The sequence below is a fragment of the Acipenser ruthenus genome, chromosome 27 (genome assembly GCF_902713425.1).
Source record: "Acipenser ruthenus chromosome 27, fAciRut3.2 maternal haplotype, whole genome shotgun sequence".
Lineage (NCBI taxonomy): Eukaryota > Metazoa > Chordata > Actinopteri > Acipenseriformes > Acipenseridae > Acipenser > Acipenser ruthenus.
The window spans coordinates 5103005-5119453 of NC_081215.1; the positions used below are offsets into that span (position 1 = coordinate 5103005).

Here is a 16449-nt window from a genome sequence, read left to right on the forward strand (position 1 = left end):
TGTGTTTGCCTTACAGGTGTGGCTGTTATGAGAAATGTCTGTTATATGTACTGATTAACCAGTCATTTTGTGGAGTCGTTTCATCAAACAGTAAATGTGTTCGGAGGTGGTCTGTCATTGGCTGTATTATTGGTAAGGTTTCATTCCACCTATTGGGGTGGTTAAAGGGTTTCCATAGTGACTGGTTTGCTTGTTGCTATGGTAGGAATGAGTTTAATTGACAGCATAGCATATCAGACACCGAAAGCAGCACTGTTTTAATTTAAAAAAAACAAGTGGGTTTTATCCTATCGAAAGACTTTATATCCTTGTACACTAGTGCCTTGTAGTTGGCTTAAATAACCAACTATTGCAAAAGTACAGCAAGCTGGTAAAAGCAATGCTGTTTATAAGTGGTAATTGCATGGGTGCAGGGTTGGGGTCAAATCCAATTTCATTTCCAATTCCTTTTTAAAATCAATTCTCATTCCCTTTTATTCAATTCCAACACACCATTGATCAAAATGGCAATTAGCAGCATACTGTTAAAACAAGCTTCTCACAGCAGCAACAGGTTATTTAAACTGAAGTCACTGTTAGTCAGTTAAATTGGCTTCTAATGAAAGCCGTTGAACAAGCAACAACAATTATGATGTCTCTGAAATATCAATTCCGATTCCTTCGACGGTATTGGAATTGGATTTGGGAATTGATTTTAAAGAGGGTTTGGTAATGGAATTGGAATATGAAGAACAGGGATTGATCCCAGCCCTGCATGGCAGTAAACGAAGGCACAGCCCAGGCCTCTGTTGGCTCCACACAGAACGTGTATGGGATCTTCACCTACAGGAGTTGAAGGGTACATCTGACAAAACCTGGACCTGTAAGGTGTGATACAGACCCCCACTCTGCTGGTTGTGAAACTATCATTTCTACAACAATAATTTAGTTTATTATATTATTATCCAAGTTGGCCCTGACATTAATTGTTTCCATTTATTTTATTTATCATATATTAAAAGAAAAATCAATTACAGGTAATCACAAAACCGTACATCACACGAGATATAAAAACATTCAATTGAATTGAGTTATTTAGTGGATTTGAAGACAGGTTGTCTTCCATGGTGTACACCTTTAACATTCTGGGTTAAAATGCAGTAGTCTTCCACTTGTGTGAAATGTTCAATTATAAAAATGTAAGAATGATTAAGTTTTAATGGATATTATTCGTAAAGGATGTATGAAAGACCAAAGAGCTTAAAATCCTTCTTTTCCCTTCACTTCCTTCTTTAATGTTTGCAATCGTTCTGAATTTTACACAGGTCTGTATCTAACGCTGTCGGTCTGACGTGCTCTGTGCTACAATAAATCAGGTGGCGTCAGAGCTTATTCCACAGCACAGATGAATGCAGTCCAACACTAGATAGTAATACATTGTACTGTGCAATCTATTGTTATTTGCTCCTTGCTATTTGAATGAACCACACAGAGGTCCAGACAGACGCTGCAGAGATAATGATTGGAGAACGGCTGAAGACATCATCAGAAGGTAAGGGGAAAGATGCTACAGAATGGATGTGAAAATATGTTGCGTGAGGGTGCAGGGCTGAACCGATTAGCTGGCTCTCTGTTTGAGATTACAGGACTTGCAGAGAATACGATCGTCCAGCGGGTGGCAGCCTTGGTCATTGGGCTCGGGGGACAGCAGCACTCTACAGTTCTGTATAAAACACAAACATTCATTTAGCATCGAGGTTGATGTTTTCTGTGGAATGCCATGGTAATGGCCAAATCTAAAAGCATTGTAAAGCCATAGGTATAGCATGAACACCGCAGACAAGTATGTTAAAGGTTAAAATCATGCTAAAATGTATTAGAAACTTAAGCAGGCAAATGTTTTGACTGATGTCTTAATTGTGTTCGAAGTTATGGTTGAACTAGGCCAGAGCACATTAAATGCATTGGTATCAGCATGAGTCAACCAAATTTCCAATGGTGAAGTGCATCCTGTATGAGTCATTGTGATTCACCAACAGACTGGATGTTCATTTGGAAGAATGTCCTGTTACTATAAGCTATTGTTTTATCAAGACAGTGAGGTTCCCAAATGCATTGCAAAGCTATTCACCCTTTAATGTGTGTTAATTAAAATGCTAGTTGTAACCAAGGGCGCTAATTCATGCACGTATTCAATTTCCACTTGTCAGTGGTTACCTCGCAGCGATAGCAGCCCTCGTGAAACGTGCGCCCGAGACACTCCACAGTGAACATGTCCTTGCCGTCTTTCCCGGGGACGATGAGGTCCTTGCAGACGCTGCACGTAGACGCGTACTTCCTGAGAGAGGAGGAGCAAGCTTTAGGTCATCGTTGAATCATGGTGCACTCTGGGAGACCAGCTGAAGTGCAGCAATGGGGCTGTCTGTTGTGCAGCCAGCTTCCATGTGCAACATTCTTCAAATGCCACAAAGAACTGCAATTTCATAGTCTATCTGGAGAAAGATGTTTTTACTACAAGCATAAAATGACTGCAAACTACCAGCAGGATCCAAATCAGTGTCCCGGGATGGTGTTGGTATGCAGGGGACTGTGCATTAGGCTGCAACATGACTGCTAGCAGAGACAGTCTATTACAAGACACTCTCGGGGCCGCAGGTACCTGTAATAGTCCGGAATGCAGTACACTTCGTTGGCGTCATCCACAACAAATCTCTCGTCTTCTATTGGTCGCCGGCACACCGCACAGGTGAAGCATTCAGGGTGGAAGACGGTCTCCATGGCGCGAGTCACACGATCCGTGATCACCTGATCGCATCGCCCACATCGCTCCAGAGTGGCCTGAAGAGGGAGTAGGAGAGACTCACACTGGCTAAAGGTTTAATCGAATCTGTCCAGCAGTTCTGTCTGCTTGACTGAGGAGTCTATTTTAATGATCTAAACCATGCAGGATCTTAATACAGCCGCAAGAGGTCTGATAGAGCAGGATAACAAGGTTTAGGGCATCTCTATTAGGATTTACACTCTTTGGACCTGTGTTGCGTTGCAAGGATTTATCATACAACTCCCACCCCCATCTCACACATACACACAAGATGTAAATTCTAAATGCTATTTTATCACAGCGATACCTGAATTAAAGTACACCGAGCTAACAAACTGATTCCACTAAATCTTACCTACACTTAGAGCTTGCAGCGCTGTAGAAGACTGGTCTTCTCTGAATAAACACTAACTGCTGCTGTCACAAACCCAGGCAGCAATCTAAGACCAGTCCTAATCACAATCTGGGAAACCAATTCTGCAGTTTATCTGACCACTGAAGCACGCAACATATGGCAGGTTATTCGGCCTGACACTGAATTGCCTTTGAAATTGTAATCGGAATGGACCAGCATACAGCCCCTTGACAATGTTGTTTAAAATAAAATTGGTTTTATACTCAAGTTGACTGGACCTAAACTGGACTGTAATCCTAAAGATGCCCATCAGAGAGAGACTCGGACTGTCAATCACAGAGCCTCTCAATCACTTGTCTGTATTAACAGTACAGCTGATTCGTGTGCTAGCGCAGTGATCACAGCCTGTGCACTGTGTCAAAACATCCACCTGTAAATGCTTCCTTTCTTTTAAAAGAAAATACCATCATTATAATGCTTCTCAAAACAGCTTTCAAAGTATAAAAATAGAGGATGAAAGACTCTGCTAAATCTGCTCTGAGCTGATCACACTGATAACAGCATGAATAGGTCTCACCTGCATCTTTAGGTGTATTATTAGAATAGAAGCTGTTCATGCAGCTATAGAGGATTGCTAAAACTCCTGCCTCCTGGTCATATATATTACAAATTGAGGGTAGTTCTGAAACTCAGGGCTGGATGCTCTATAAGAGGATGCAATATAGATAGATGTATCATTATAGACTGGTAGTACATGTTTACAGCAAATATCATCAATGGTTATCATTATTATTTGCCACTGTACCTTATAGCATGGATCACATATTGGTACGCCATCCTTGTTGTAGTAAAGCTCTCCTGCCAGCGGGTGGCAGCACTTCCTGCAGGTGAAGCAGGATGCATGATACATCTCTTTCATTGCCTCTATGGCTTGGACAGTCGGAGAGATTGCCTTGTGGCAAAATCCACATATATCTAATAGGAAGCAAAACTTCTGTTAGAGGCATTGATTTTTGAATGTTAACATCAGTTTCTGTCATCCATAAATGTAAAACACTCAACAGTGCTTATTTTAAAAATACTGTACTGAAAAAAAGCATTCACTGATAAACGTTTCAATATTGAAAAAGACTTCTTGTCGTAATGTTTGTGCCTGCATATCAGTGGATTTCCCACGGGTCACAGAGCAGTGCTGACTCCAGCCTTTATGTTACCTGTTGATTTCTGAACAGGCTCCTCTGGTTTGCTGGGTTGTTGCACTGCCAGAGTCTCCCAGAGCTCATCCTGCGCTGCCTGTCTCTTTCCAGCAGGGGGAGCCCTATCCTGTCTCAGAGCCCCAGTCATGGGGACAGACTGCTGCTGTCAACACAATTAGACAGTATTTTAATAAATTAAGACACACGTACAAAGGCATTAACTACGGTGCCCGGGAAGGGAAAAATGTAATATCTCGTGGGGATGATTTAATTTGTAGTTTTTGCTTTACGTCCATTTGTAAAGCATGCATGCATAGAGTGCTGTCGTGCAGGATGCACGTTCAAATGCGTGGTGGTGAATGAAGACACTGAATTGGAGAGTCATCCTTTGATGGTTGTACTTTAATTTGACACATTTACATCAGGTGATATAATTATAAATGAGTTCCAGACTACTCATTTTTTTCCTCTCATGTCCCTTCCCTGGCTCCGTCGTTAGCTGATCTGTTTGTCCAGGTGACTTATTTTAATAAAACGTTTAGACCAGGGGTGTCCAATCCCAGTCCTGGAGGGCCATTCTGCTCCAGGTTTAACAGGTAACATGATATAATGAACTACTTCAGGGTCTGGATGGGGGGTTTAATTGGTTCAATTAAACAAAATGAGAACAGGGTTGGAACAAAGACCAGCAGTGGAAGAGCCAGCTTTGGCCACCCCTGGTTTAGGCAATAATGTACACATGATGTTCATGGTCAAAGCAGCAGGTATGTCCCTGGGCTGGTAATGCATTCAGTGCTGGCTGAACCACTTCAGGGATAATCACTTTTATAATATAAAAGTGTACCAGAGTAAAAGCAGTGCAAAGTGTAATAAAGCACAGTGAAAGCATGGGAAAGCACAGGCAAGCATTGTAAAGAATAGCAAAGTATGGTAAAGCATATTAATAAACAGGGCAAACCAAGATAAACTATGGGAAATGCATAGTATAACCATGGGAAAAACATGGGAAAACTGCAAAAAAATACAGTGATAAACTTATATATGGGCAATGATTGTATTTCTAATAGTTATTATGTTAATAGTTATTATGTTAATAGGAAGTTGGAGAATGAGCTTTATTAAATACACAAGACATCTTTAACTTATATTAAAATATTATTATTATTATTATTATTATTATTATTATTAGTCATAGTAGCAGTAACGGTGCATTTTAGTAGTACTGTACTATCCTTATGAAGTAAGAAAATGTAGACAGTAACAATAAAACGTTGAGCCATTATTTTCTGTTAATCACCTATTTTAAAATACAGATTTCATGTTTGTGCAGAAAGAAAGATTTAAAAATGAGAATGATTGTGTGCCATTTCTAGACCCTTGTAATCTACACAGCGAGTGCAAAGTGTATCCCTCCTTTTATTGTGAAAGGAACAAATAAACTGAAAATGAAATCTGAACGCTCAGCAGCTCTGGAGGCAAGACAGAAACAGACTTTTTTCCTGCTAGAGTTTAAAGTGACACATGCATTCTGTTGCGCTGATTTGTCCATCATGACCTTATACGACAGCAATGCAAATAAATAGAAACAGCTGGAGCTCAGTGCTGTCAGGTTCAGTAGCCTTACCCCGGAAGAGTTGGCAGGACGTCCCGGCAGTGTCTGGAGTCCCTGGTTACTGAAGGAGGGGGACACAGCCTCGAGCCGGGCAGGGGAAGACAGCTCCTCCACGGGAGGGGGAGGTGGGAAGAAATCTGAAAATCAAATCCGGTTTATTTTTAGGCTGCAATTCCCTGGATGGATTTGTTCTCTAACTCTGTTTTCTATGCTAGCATCACAATCTTGGCCTAGAGACTTTATTTTAAAAATCACTTTTACTCTTGGTGATCAGGTTTCCTTGCTTGGACAGGCTAGATTTAGGCGTAAAGTCCTTTTCATTTCCTGGTGCATGGAATAAACTTCCAGCTGAACTAAAACTCCCTTGAACTGTTTTGTCCGCAAACTGGTTGGGAGGCTGTGTGGTCCAGTGGTTAAAGCAAAGGGCTTGTAACCAGGAGGTCCCCGGTTCAAATCCCATCTCAGCCACTGACTCATTGTGTGACCCTGAGCAAGTCACGTAACCTCCTTGTGCTCCGTCTTTCGGGTGAGACGTAATTGTAAGTGACTCTGCAGCTGATGCATAGTTCACACACCCTAGTCTCTGTAAGTCGCCTTGGATAAAGGCGTCTGCTAAATAAACAAATAATAATAATAATAATGCAGTATCTACATCACTGTAATATCAGAGCCTTGTGGCATTATTCTGGATTTCTCAATGTATGAATAAATAAATCCATATGTACATAAAGAAACAAACAATATGACTCTGACATCACATATTACCTACACTTATCCTTCAAATAAAACATTTAAGATTCTCATATTGCATTGGATTGTGTGCTCCTATATAAACCTGTATTCATCCTAATAGCAAATGACATAGTAATCTGACACTATGCTGAAGTATTAGCACCCTACCCTGCTCCCATGACCCTCTGCCCCCTCACCTGCGCTAGAAAGGCTGTCAGACCCTGGTAGCAGCTTGGTTGTCCCCTGTGGTGATTTGGGCTGATAGAGCCTGTTTGCACTGGTAGGTGGCGCCGCCCTGCTGGCACTAGGAGGCACTGCCTGGGTGATCCCGTTGGTGGCTGGAGTTATCTGATTGGGTGGTGGCTTGGCCTGGTTGAGCAGGCTGGCACGGAGAGGCTGTGTCTGGCTGGAGGCAGGCTGGTTTTCAGTCCTGGTGGGGCTGAGCGGTGCTTCAGTCCAACTGGTTCTTGGCTCAGTGGAGCTGGAGCTGGAGCTGGGCTTTGACTGGATTTGATTGGGTCTGATCTGCGTGTCGGTCGTGTTGGCACTATGCGGTGCTGCCCTGGGCGGAGGCCGGTGTGGAGAGGCCAGGGTGATGAAGACAGAGGAGACCATTCTCTTCTGGGGCTGTTCGGTTGACATCATGGCTGCTGTCTGCCTGCCTGCTGTACAGATAGGGAGTGTAAGATAGAGTGTGTAAAGAAAGGTGTTGTCCAGATACAGTCTAATTTAATCTCATAATTTGCTTATTAAGGGAGTGGTCATGTACATTTCTATAGCCTTAGACAGGGTGGACATACAATATATTCTTTTTTTTGTAACACACTATGCTGGACAGGTGAATTGAGTTGTCATTGGTGTGAACTAAATGTTTCAACAGACAAACTACAACAAGCACTGCTCAATTAACAAGGAGCCAAGCACATAGCTATCCAGTGCTTTAGGAAAAACAATCATCCTGACAAAGAGAACTCCAAGGGATTTGGGTGCCTTCTGGGGTTTGTGAAGCCTAAAGGAGAGTAACGCACTTCCCTCTGAGACCTGTCACAGCTCAGCATGCTGGCTCTGTTCATACACGCGCTACAACAGCCTGGCAGGGTCATCTACAACACTCTGATTGTGTCTTTACCGGAGAGGCAGCGCGAGTGTAGATCGGATCACCGGGATGCCACGGGAATGTCAAAATATGAAGATGTTACCAAGGGCTTATCCCATTGCTGCTGCCATTGTGATACTATAGCCTCTTCATACAGGGTCATTGCATTGCTAGGTCTGACTACAAACAAGATGCAAAAGAGACTCTCTTCTATCACATGTAAACTAAAGTCACGACTTCAGAGACAGAAACAAACTTTGAGAACAGAACAGAAAATAGGAGGCACTTTTTTACACAGAGAATTGTGAGGGTCTGGAACCAACTCCCCAGTAATGTTGTTGAAGCTGACACCCTGGGATCCTTCAAGAAGCTGCTTGATGAGATTCTGGGATCAATAAGCTACTAACAACCAAACGAGCAAGATGGGCTGAATGGCCTCCTCTCGTTTGTAAACTTTCTTATTTTCTTATGTTCTTATATATTTCTTTGCCTGTTTAAGAATCTGAAGCCTGCACAAGGCATTCTTCCTCCTTTACGATAAACCTCTGAATGTCCAGGTTTAATTTCATTCATGGTATGTACCCAAGAAAGATCTGTGCTCTGCCAGTAGATCTCAGGTAGACAATTCCACCAAACTGTAAACCTGCTACCCCATGTCTCCTACTAAAGACAACCAATCAATCCCTGCTAAAGCCACATTCTAACATTAGCAAAGACCAAATTGCTGGGATCTGAAATTCTTTCGCTCAGAATGTCTTGTGCTCTTGAAAAGGACGCAGGTTTCCCATTCAGTGGATGCTATCAGGGCTGCAGCTTGGTTCAGACGCAGGAATGCAGGGGGCAGATACGGTGTGGTGAGCTGAGCTTTACTCAAGGACTCTCCCTGTACCCCACTGTTTATCCAGTGGTGCTGGCACACCCCTTTGCAGCAATGCTCACAGACCTTGTGAAGGAGTAGTCTTCACAGTGCTACTGCATATATCTCCATACCTGGAGGGCGTCCCTAATACAGTTCTATGTTTATGGACCTTTAAACAAAATACCATTGTAGCTGCCCTTGCCTATAATCCTATAATACATACAGTAAGAAATCTCATTAGAATAAACAAACCAGTAACCAACCAGTACTTCAAATGGTGAATCTATTAACGAACAGGAAAAGCAGCTACCTGTACAACAGCAGGATAACATGAACGAAATAAAGACATGAACAGACTGATAGACCACCCTTATGGGATTTATATCAGAGACACTTTGAACAGCTGTCTACCTGGCTCTCTGTTGTTTCATTTTAGCTGCAGTTGTTAATGTTGGTTTTTCAAGGATTTATCCAGGCAATACAGTAACCAGTACAGTACAATCTAGAGGATGTCAGTCCTCTGTCAAACCAACGCCTTTCTCTATCACAGAATGAAATGGGAAGAGGCTTACCTGAAGGGAGCTTCTGCTGGCTAATCCTCTCTCTCTCTCTCAGGCTTTCTCACTCTCTGTCTTTCTCAATCTCTCGGTCTCTCTCACTATCTTACTCTTGTTCCTCTCTTCCTCAGCTGCAGTATCTCTGGCTCCGCTGTGGGGTGTTCTGCTCCCTAGTCAGTCTTTGACAGAGAAAGCAAGTCTGTATCTGACGTGGCCACTCCCTTCCTCCCTCCTCCTTCTCTCTCTACGGCTGGATGAGATCTCAGCCTTCCTGACCGTAAAAGGTGAACAGCACACACTCACACAGACCCCCCCCCCCTTCCTTTGTATACAGAGAAGCAGGATGTGACTCTTGTGCCTGCCCATTCTCCCTCCCTCTCTCGCTCTCACCTGATTCCCTCCCGCTGTCACTCTCCTGTCCTACCTGTTCTGACCTTCAGCCCTGCACTCTTTCTCTCCCTCTCTCCTTTGTTCTCTGCCCCTCTCTCTCTCCCCCATCCCCCGCTACATTTCAGGAGGGCCGGTCTTGTCCCAGCTGTGACTCTTCATTCTGTTAATCAATGTAGACCCAGAAGGATAATCTCCACATGCTAATTCAAATGGTTTGTGAACTTCTGTCAGCCAGTTGTGTATAACTGATAGATAGACAGATAGAATGTGTTATTTTGTGTAATTAAAGAACATGGATGCAATACATGTTGATTCTGATGAAATGTTTTAACACTGGGGTGTAAATATCAAGATTCTTGGTCCACAGCTTAGACACTAATTCTGGATCTAATTGAGCGTTGCTGGATGGAGTGGAAGAGGGTTCACATTTTAAGCAGCTGAAACTAATCTGTTGAGAAGAGGGGCAAAAGATAGAAACTGTGTCCAATACAATCAGAGAGCTAAATGATCGATTGGGTATTTAAAAAACAGGGTGTCAATGCATGGTCTCCAAACTATACTATCCATTTGAAAAGTAGGGACGATAAAGAATGCCCTTGTAATGTAGCTGTGAGATTATCAGTTCCGGATTGTCAGGATACTGTTTCCAAAAAACAACATCCGCAAGACAAAGCATGTTCATGACATCACAAGGAGAGGCAGGACAGCAGGCCAGGCCCACCCACTCTGCTTTAAACACCCCACACCCAGCCTCCCCGACTGGAGCTCCAGGGAACAGCAGTATGAAACTCAGCAGTCTGATCCCTACTGATAAAACCAGGGAGGCCGTGCCGATTGCATCACAGAACATTTCCAGGAATTCCGAACATGTTGTGTCTCAGCCAGTTATGCTTCTTCTGAACTGTCACAAAGATACATGGTACGCAGGTTGTTTTTGTAAACATGTCTAAGACTGATTGTAGTTAAAGTAATTTCAAATATTTTTGTTTTAATTGTGCCAAACTCCCCAAGAAGAGGTTGGGTCTAGGGACCATCTCACACAATGAAAGGAAAGCCAACATTCAGAATCCGAGTTGAACTCTACATTGCTCCTCGTTTAATAAGAAAGACCAAAATGAATTGAACTAGTAACAGAAAATGTATGCTGAATGCTGAGTTTAGTGGCCGATGTCTCTGAGCTTAGTAAACATTTAGGAATTGGCCAAACAAATACAGTAGCAGCGGAAAACGCAAGTGAAACATATGTACTGTTTTGTTTAAATGTGACATCCTTGTTCACTGAATCTCAATCCAGCTGAGCATGTTTGGGAGGAACTTGAATAACGCATTGTTCATCACAGTCCTCTGCCTACTGCTCTGAAATATTAACCTCTATATGACTGATCCATTTATTCTAACCTGGCTGGTTGTACCTGTAAAATGTAATTGCTCAGATAAAAAAAATTACAAGAAACGTATACAGCAGTCTCATAGCCTAACACAAAGACTAGACCTTGCATTGTTAATGTCGTACCAATTACCAACATTGCTCTGAGCAATAATCCCCAACATAAATAACGTCCAGGCCAGGGGTGGAGTCCCGTCAGGCACTGAAGATCACTTGGTAAGGAACACTCAACAGAGAGAAATCTCCCGGATCAATTCTGTAGATTTCCTGCATAAGCAAACTCTCCCCCCAGCCCAACGAGAGGGCCTCCCAGTTCAAACTGGTTTACCTGCCTGTGCTGTCCCAGTCGCCCTTCCTCTGCGTTGCGAGTGGCAGGGTCTCTCTCTCTCTCTCAGACTGTGTGAGGGTCGGAGTTACAGAATCCGGCAATTTCAGCCCTCTCCCAGACTCAACAGTTTGTGTTCAATCTGCACATTCAGCACATTCACTGCGTGAGTCACTTATACGGCAGATTAAATCTAGCAGATTCCCATGGCTATGGGTCAGACCAAACCCGCCCTCATGTTGCCTCTCAGCCACACTACAGTAACTGTAATTATTATTTCTCTTCATGCCAAAGCTAGTATAGTTTGTTTCTTTATATTAAATTGTTAATCCGCCTAAAGTTCCAGTATTCCATTACAGTAAAGGGCCTTGCTTTTCTGTTTAATGTTTCCTGAATTGATGATGTTATACAGGAATTATTTTCAAGTCCATTTCCTTTTTTTAAAAACTTAAATAACTCTACATTGTAGCTCAACATAATTTGGTGTTTGCAGACTTCCCATCCCAAAGAAACTGAACTGTAAAACACACAAATAAATAAAAGATAAAATCAGGTATGCAGAAGGCCTTATTCTGCCCCACCTTTCACCAATATGGAATGTGTACCCAGTGTATTCAGAGGGAAAGCCGATAACAGCACAGCTTGTATCTAAACTGTATTGTTGTCAGTATCACCTCCCTGGTACAGCAAAGGGCCCAGCCCTGATTAGGTGCTTAGATTGCCACATGCTCAGACTGCATTGCCAGCTCCATGGGCAGAGGCTGGGTGTGAATCAATTGATGTTTGTGAGCTCAATTTCCCAGTAGATCCTCCCAGCAGTGCTGCCCTCTGCTGGACACATCTCAGTATAGCGCTGTAGCCCAAACTGGGCTGTTGTTGCATGTACTGGTAGAACTCTGTGTGTAACGGTACACATAATGTCCACTAAAAATGTATTACACTTTAATAAGAAATTATTTCTTAATGGAGAAGGTGCTAGCTTGAAAGATTGTGTTTTTGTACATTAATATACAATACTGTATAAGAGTTTGATTATTAAAACTTAGGGTAACTGAATAATTTTAGTGGCACTGTATTATCAATGACAAATCCATTACCTGAGAGATAGGTATGCTGTGGCACACTATGAATCGGAATATATACAATATATTTATACAGCAAATTATGACCTCTAAAACAACCACACATTGAATGCAAACATCTTCATATACACAGTTTCTGCTCGTGACAACACAATAGAAGATTTAATTTAAAAAATATTCCTCCTTTCTTCCCTTTTTTTTATATGCATGGCATTTTATCTCACATCACAGTGGCTGTTTGCTGTAGCTTGCAAGCTATTCTGCATGTCAGCTCATTGTGGGGGTGTCCCTGCCCCTCTCTGGTGTGCTCCTATCGGCTGCTGGCCTCAATGGAGGGGGAGGGGGGTGAATGACCTCTGGGTGACCCTGTGTTTGGACTCCATCGTTCAGCCCCTCTCCTGTAGACCCCCTCAGAATCAAAGCAGTCCTGAAACACAGATGCACACAGGGGGGTGAAACCCCATTTAAAACATTCATTTATTTATAGAGTGACTACTGCTATACAGCTCACAGTGCTCGTAGTGTTTCTACACATGTTCTCGTACAGATCACTCTATGAAAGCTATAATTATGATGATCATACCCATTGGTATGATCATCTGTGCAAACGCTCATCTTTTTGATTGCGCTTTCGTCTTTAATTTCAGTCGTATCACGTCTGAACTACCCCATTCAGTTTTGAATAGCCCCTATATGTCTGTGTATTCCAGCGCTGCGTGTTGCCCTGGGCTCCCCTGTGGTTACCTGGCTCCGGCACACCTCCAGCATGGCCCTGGCCCGCAGCAGACACCACACCTCCCCCAGCAGAGACACCAGGATGTGCAGCACATCCAGCCACTTCCCCACAGTCAGCAAGAGGATGAGCAGGCCGCCCATGCGCACAAACACTGTCTGGAGGGCCATCTGCTCGCTGGGGTTCTGCTGCTGCTCCTCTGAGACACGTGACACAAACAACACAGAGCGTTAGTCAATGAGCTGAGGTGGCTGTGACTAGGAGAGTCATCTCACTCCATGTACACTAGGACAGTTTGGGGACACTTCAGGCTTTTCAACTCATGCATTCCAGTCTGTTTTACCTGTTTCTGGTACCTTTCACAGCAGGTCAACACTTACCAGAATGCACTGGGATGTCAGTTGAAAAGCCTGAACTGACCCAAACCTTTCTAGTGTGCATTGAGTCATGTGGCATACATATGAGCACGCAAGCGCTCTACTACAGGGATGGAAATAAGACTCCTATTGCATAGCAGTTTCACCCAGTCCAGGTTTTAATACAAGCCTGATTAGCCCCAGTGTATAGTAAACAAGCTCAGGTGTGTCTTGTTAAACTCTCAGTAAAACTAGAAATGGATCAAACTGCTATAGAGTCCATCCCTGGACTCTATAATATGCCGGCCCTGCAGTAGATAAAAGTGCCTTAATTCGCTGTAATGTTATTGAATAAGCTGAGAAAACCTACAGCCCTCCGTGTTTCAGCGTGGGCTGATAAAGTTAAGCTGTCAGCCTGTGTGGCCAGCAGCAGCCTCACCTTGCATGTAGATGACCAGCAACGTGTAGCAGATGGTCAGTGGGGTCCAGAAGCGCATAGCCTCGGAGGTGGACAGGAAGTCCTTGTTGATGAGGTAGACAGCGGCCATGCCAGCCACAGCGAAGGTGATCTTGAGCGCGGTGGTGAGGAGGGCAGGGATGTCGTGCCAGCAGGTGAGCAGGGTGATGCAGACCCCACAGTAGCGCTGTTTGCTGTGCAGCTCGTACATGGTGCCCACATGCCGCACCAGAGCCTGGGTGTGCCATGTGAGCAGCCCTGCCAGCCCGGCGCCGAGGAGCAGGCTAAGCGTGCGGTGGGGCGCCCCCTCCTGGAGGAAGCTCAGACTGCTGGTCAGCGCGCAGCCCAGGGAGTACTGACAGAACAGGAACAACTGGCTGTTCTGACTGCCCTGGAAAACACAACAACATAATGAGATGCAGACCTTCTCCTTCATGTTGGTCCGCAGGTATTACAGTCTCGCCACCCCCAGACCTCCTTACCTTCCTAGTGGACAGCATCGTAGACACGGCCCTGAGAGAGAACTCCAGGACCACCAGAGCCCCCACCCGCGCCCCCACCACAGACAGGATGCTTGACAGAACGCAGAGGTGCAGGATCTCTGTGAAGAAGTGAGGGGAGCGAAGCCGGTCCCTCTGAGCACTGAGCTGCTCGGGGTCACTGAAACAACACAGCCAGCATCACTGTCAACACTCTCAGACTGGTCTACTCTACAGCACTCAGCATTGGTGTGGGGCATGCTCTCCCTGTATACCCCGCTGGGTTACTCTGGAAAGCGGAAGGAATGCCCTGGTTTATTTGGTGCGGCTCATGATGCCATGGTATACACTACAGGTTTGTTTGACTCACACAAGTTGTGCTTTTTATTTTTTAACAGTACTCTCTCTTTGAGCTTTATATTTTAGCATCTGGTTTAACAAAGCTAGATAACGCCAGAGTGTATTCAAGTGTCTCTGAGATCACAAGGCAGACAGGAAGTCAGGGTTTACCAGCCGTGACATTGCAGAGCCTGCGTGATCTACAGCACACGCTTCAGGATAGAGGTGTCCTGTGAAGACATCTCCCAACAGTTTTGCACAGCTGAAGTTTTTATTTTAGACTGCACTCTATTTCTTACCCACTCATCCTGTTCTCTGTGTGTGTGTGTAATGCAAAAACAGCTAATGCTTTACAAAATGTTTCACAATGCTTTCAAATGTTATCTAATTATTGGCTGATCAATAAATCAATATATTTTACAGTGTTTCTAGCTCTTTTCTAGTTGGATAGGGAACAATATATAAAAAAAAATCAGAGTAAAGAGAGTTTGAATTCACTGTTTTTCTTTTTTTCTTCTTGAACCGGCATTACCATTTGAAAACCAGTAAACTACCAGCTCTGACCAGTATAAACCAGTGCTGTCCATTGCCGGAATTACCACCAGACGAGGCCATTTAAAACACACCAGTGTTGTAGTTTTGTTTTGAGTATGGAAACGGAACAAAAACTAGAAGGCATGTTAATTATATCAGAAGCACTGGTCACTAACGCGTCCGTTTCTCTTACTAAATGTTTGCAGTGGTTTTGTTTGGACTCACCTCAAGCACTTTATGAACAGGTAAACTCTCATTAAATTACACAGGACTGAGATACCGCAGGCTCCGGTCAGACCTGAAACACGGGGATGGAAAAAGCAACCGTTCACTTCACTGAATAATGAACCATCCTAGATGCTATATGGATCAGAGCGCGGCTCCGGTGAGGTCTTACCTTGCAGAACGCTGTCGATGGGGTTGGTACTGAGAATACTCCATTGGAAACTGGGCAAGCCCGGGAGCCAAGACCGAATGAAAGATAACATTTTCTTGGCTTCCCGGTTCTTGCAAAGCCTCGGTCAATTCCGACGATAGAGCACACTTTCCAAAAACAAAACAAGTATGATTCAATCAGAGTCGGGTACTGTATTTAACCCTACTCGCTGTTGCCGCTGTGTTTGAGTTTCAGATTCAAAGGTCACCATGTCTGACTAGCTCCGTATGCGACCAGCAGAATGGAGATTATCTCTGTACCTGACAGACGAGAGGTACACTATCAGGATAATTGTGAAGACTCGGCGTCGGGAAATCTTTGTGACCAATTATGCTACGGTGTGTTCCGTTTCTTTAAATAGTGTAGCTATTGTAATGCATCAGACCACATTGGTAACGTTAACACAGCACAAGGCAAAGTCCACATTACATTTGTATTGCAACACGTATGGTTCCGTTTGTGGAAATGCGTCTACAGAGTGCCCCCTAGTGGATGAAAACACATTAGTTTTAAATGCAAGTGAAGCCATCAGTGGAGATACTTATCTCCACTGAAAAGGTACCATTAATATACTGTTTATACTTCGACACGCTAACCCTCAGTTTTATACCTACCTACCATTAAGCCACTTACTTGCAAGGCAAGATAACTCGAGAAAACATGTGCAGTCCTTGTATTTATACCTTCAGTTACTGCTCCAAGCTTTGAATGGAGCAGTGCAACA

The 16449-nt window shown here is 43.7% G+C and overlaps 2 protein-coding genes across 6 annotated transcripts; both read right to left on the reverse strand.

Moving 5' to 3' along the window:
• Window positions 1-961: 961 nt before the first annotated feature.
• LOC117432026 (filamin-binding LIM protein 1-like) lies at window positions 962-12198 on the reverse strand. 4 transcript variants are annotated; one of them, XM_034053408.3, is made up of 8 exons: window positions 11313-12198; window positions 6893-7360; window positions 5976-6100; window positions 4370-4514; window positions 3961-4130; window positions 2639-2817; window positions 2197-2317; window positions 962-1702 (listed from the first exon to the last, which is right to left on the reverse strand). In XM_034053408.3, the coding sequence occupies exons 2-8, from the start codon at window positions 7338-7340 to the stop codon at window positions 1598-1600; spliced, it is 1293 nt and encodes a 430-aa protein (XP_033909299.2). In that variant the 5' UTR covers window positions 7341-7360; window positions 11313-12198; the 3' UTR covers window positions 962-1597. The 4 variants fall into 4 exon arrangements, with proteins under 4 accessions (XP_033909299.2, XP_033909301.2, XP_033909302.2 ...); XM_034053410.3 differs by lacking the exon at window positions 11313-12198 and adding an exon at window positions 9223-9514 and having other exon boundaries at window positions 6893-7357; XM_034053411.3 differs by lacking the exon at window positions 11313-12198 and adding an exon at window positions 9223-9514 and having other exon boundaries at window positions 4370-4511.
• Window positions 12199-12524: 326 nt separating this feature from the next.
• On the reverse strand, window positions 12525-16296 carry LOC117963798 (transmembrane protein 82-like). 2 transcript variants are annotated; one of them, XM_059002181.1, is made up of 6 exons: window positions 15687-16228; window positions 15515-15587; window positions 14420-14597; window positions 13920-14328; window positions 13136-13323; window positions 12525-12818 (listed from the first exon to the last, which is right to left on the reverse strand). In XM_059002181.1, exons 1-6 carry the CDS (start codon window positions 15775-15777, stop codon window positions 12702-12704), a joined length of 1056 nt encoding a protein of 351 aa, XP_058858164.1. In that variant the 5' UTR covers window positions 15778-16228; the 3' UTR covers window positions 12525-12701. The 2 variants fall into 2 exon arrangements, with proteins under 2 accessions (XP_058858164.1, XP_058858165.1); XM_059002182.1 differs by lacking the exon at window positions 15515-15587 and having other exon boundaries at window positions 15687-16296.
• Window positions 16297-16449: the final 153 nt, after the last annotated feature.

Bases quoted from the DNA above. Each gene is read 5' to 3' on its own strand.
- LOC117963798 (XM_059002181.1), bottom strand. From the start codon at position 15,777: ATGTTATCTTTCATTCGGTCTTGGCTCCCGGGCTTGCCCAGTTTCCAA. The intron at 14,329-14,419 runs GTAAGGAGGTCT...TGTGTTTTCCAG, and splicing joins CGATGCTGTCCACTAGGAAG to GGCAGTCAGAACAGCCAGTT. The intron at 12,819-13,135 runs GTAACCACAGGG...TCTGTGTTTCAG, and splicing joins TGGAGGTGTGCCGGAGCCAG to GACTGCTTTGATTCTGAGGG.
- LOC117432026 (XM_034053408.3), bottom strand. From the start codon at position 7,340: ATGATGTCAACCGAACAGCCCCAGAAGAGAATGGTCTCCTCTGTCTTC. The intron at 6,101-6,892 runs GTGAGGGGGCAG...TTTGATTTTCAG, and splicing joins TGACAGCCTTTCTAGCGCAG to ATTTCTTCCCACCTCCCCCT. The intron at 4,131-4,369 runs GTAACATAAAGG...GCTTCCTATTAG, and splicing joins GCCTGTTCAGAAATCAACAG to ATATATGTGGATTTTGCCAC.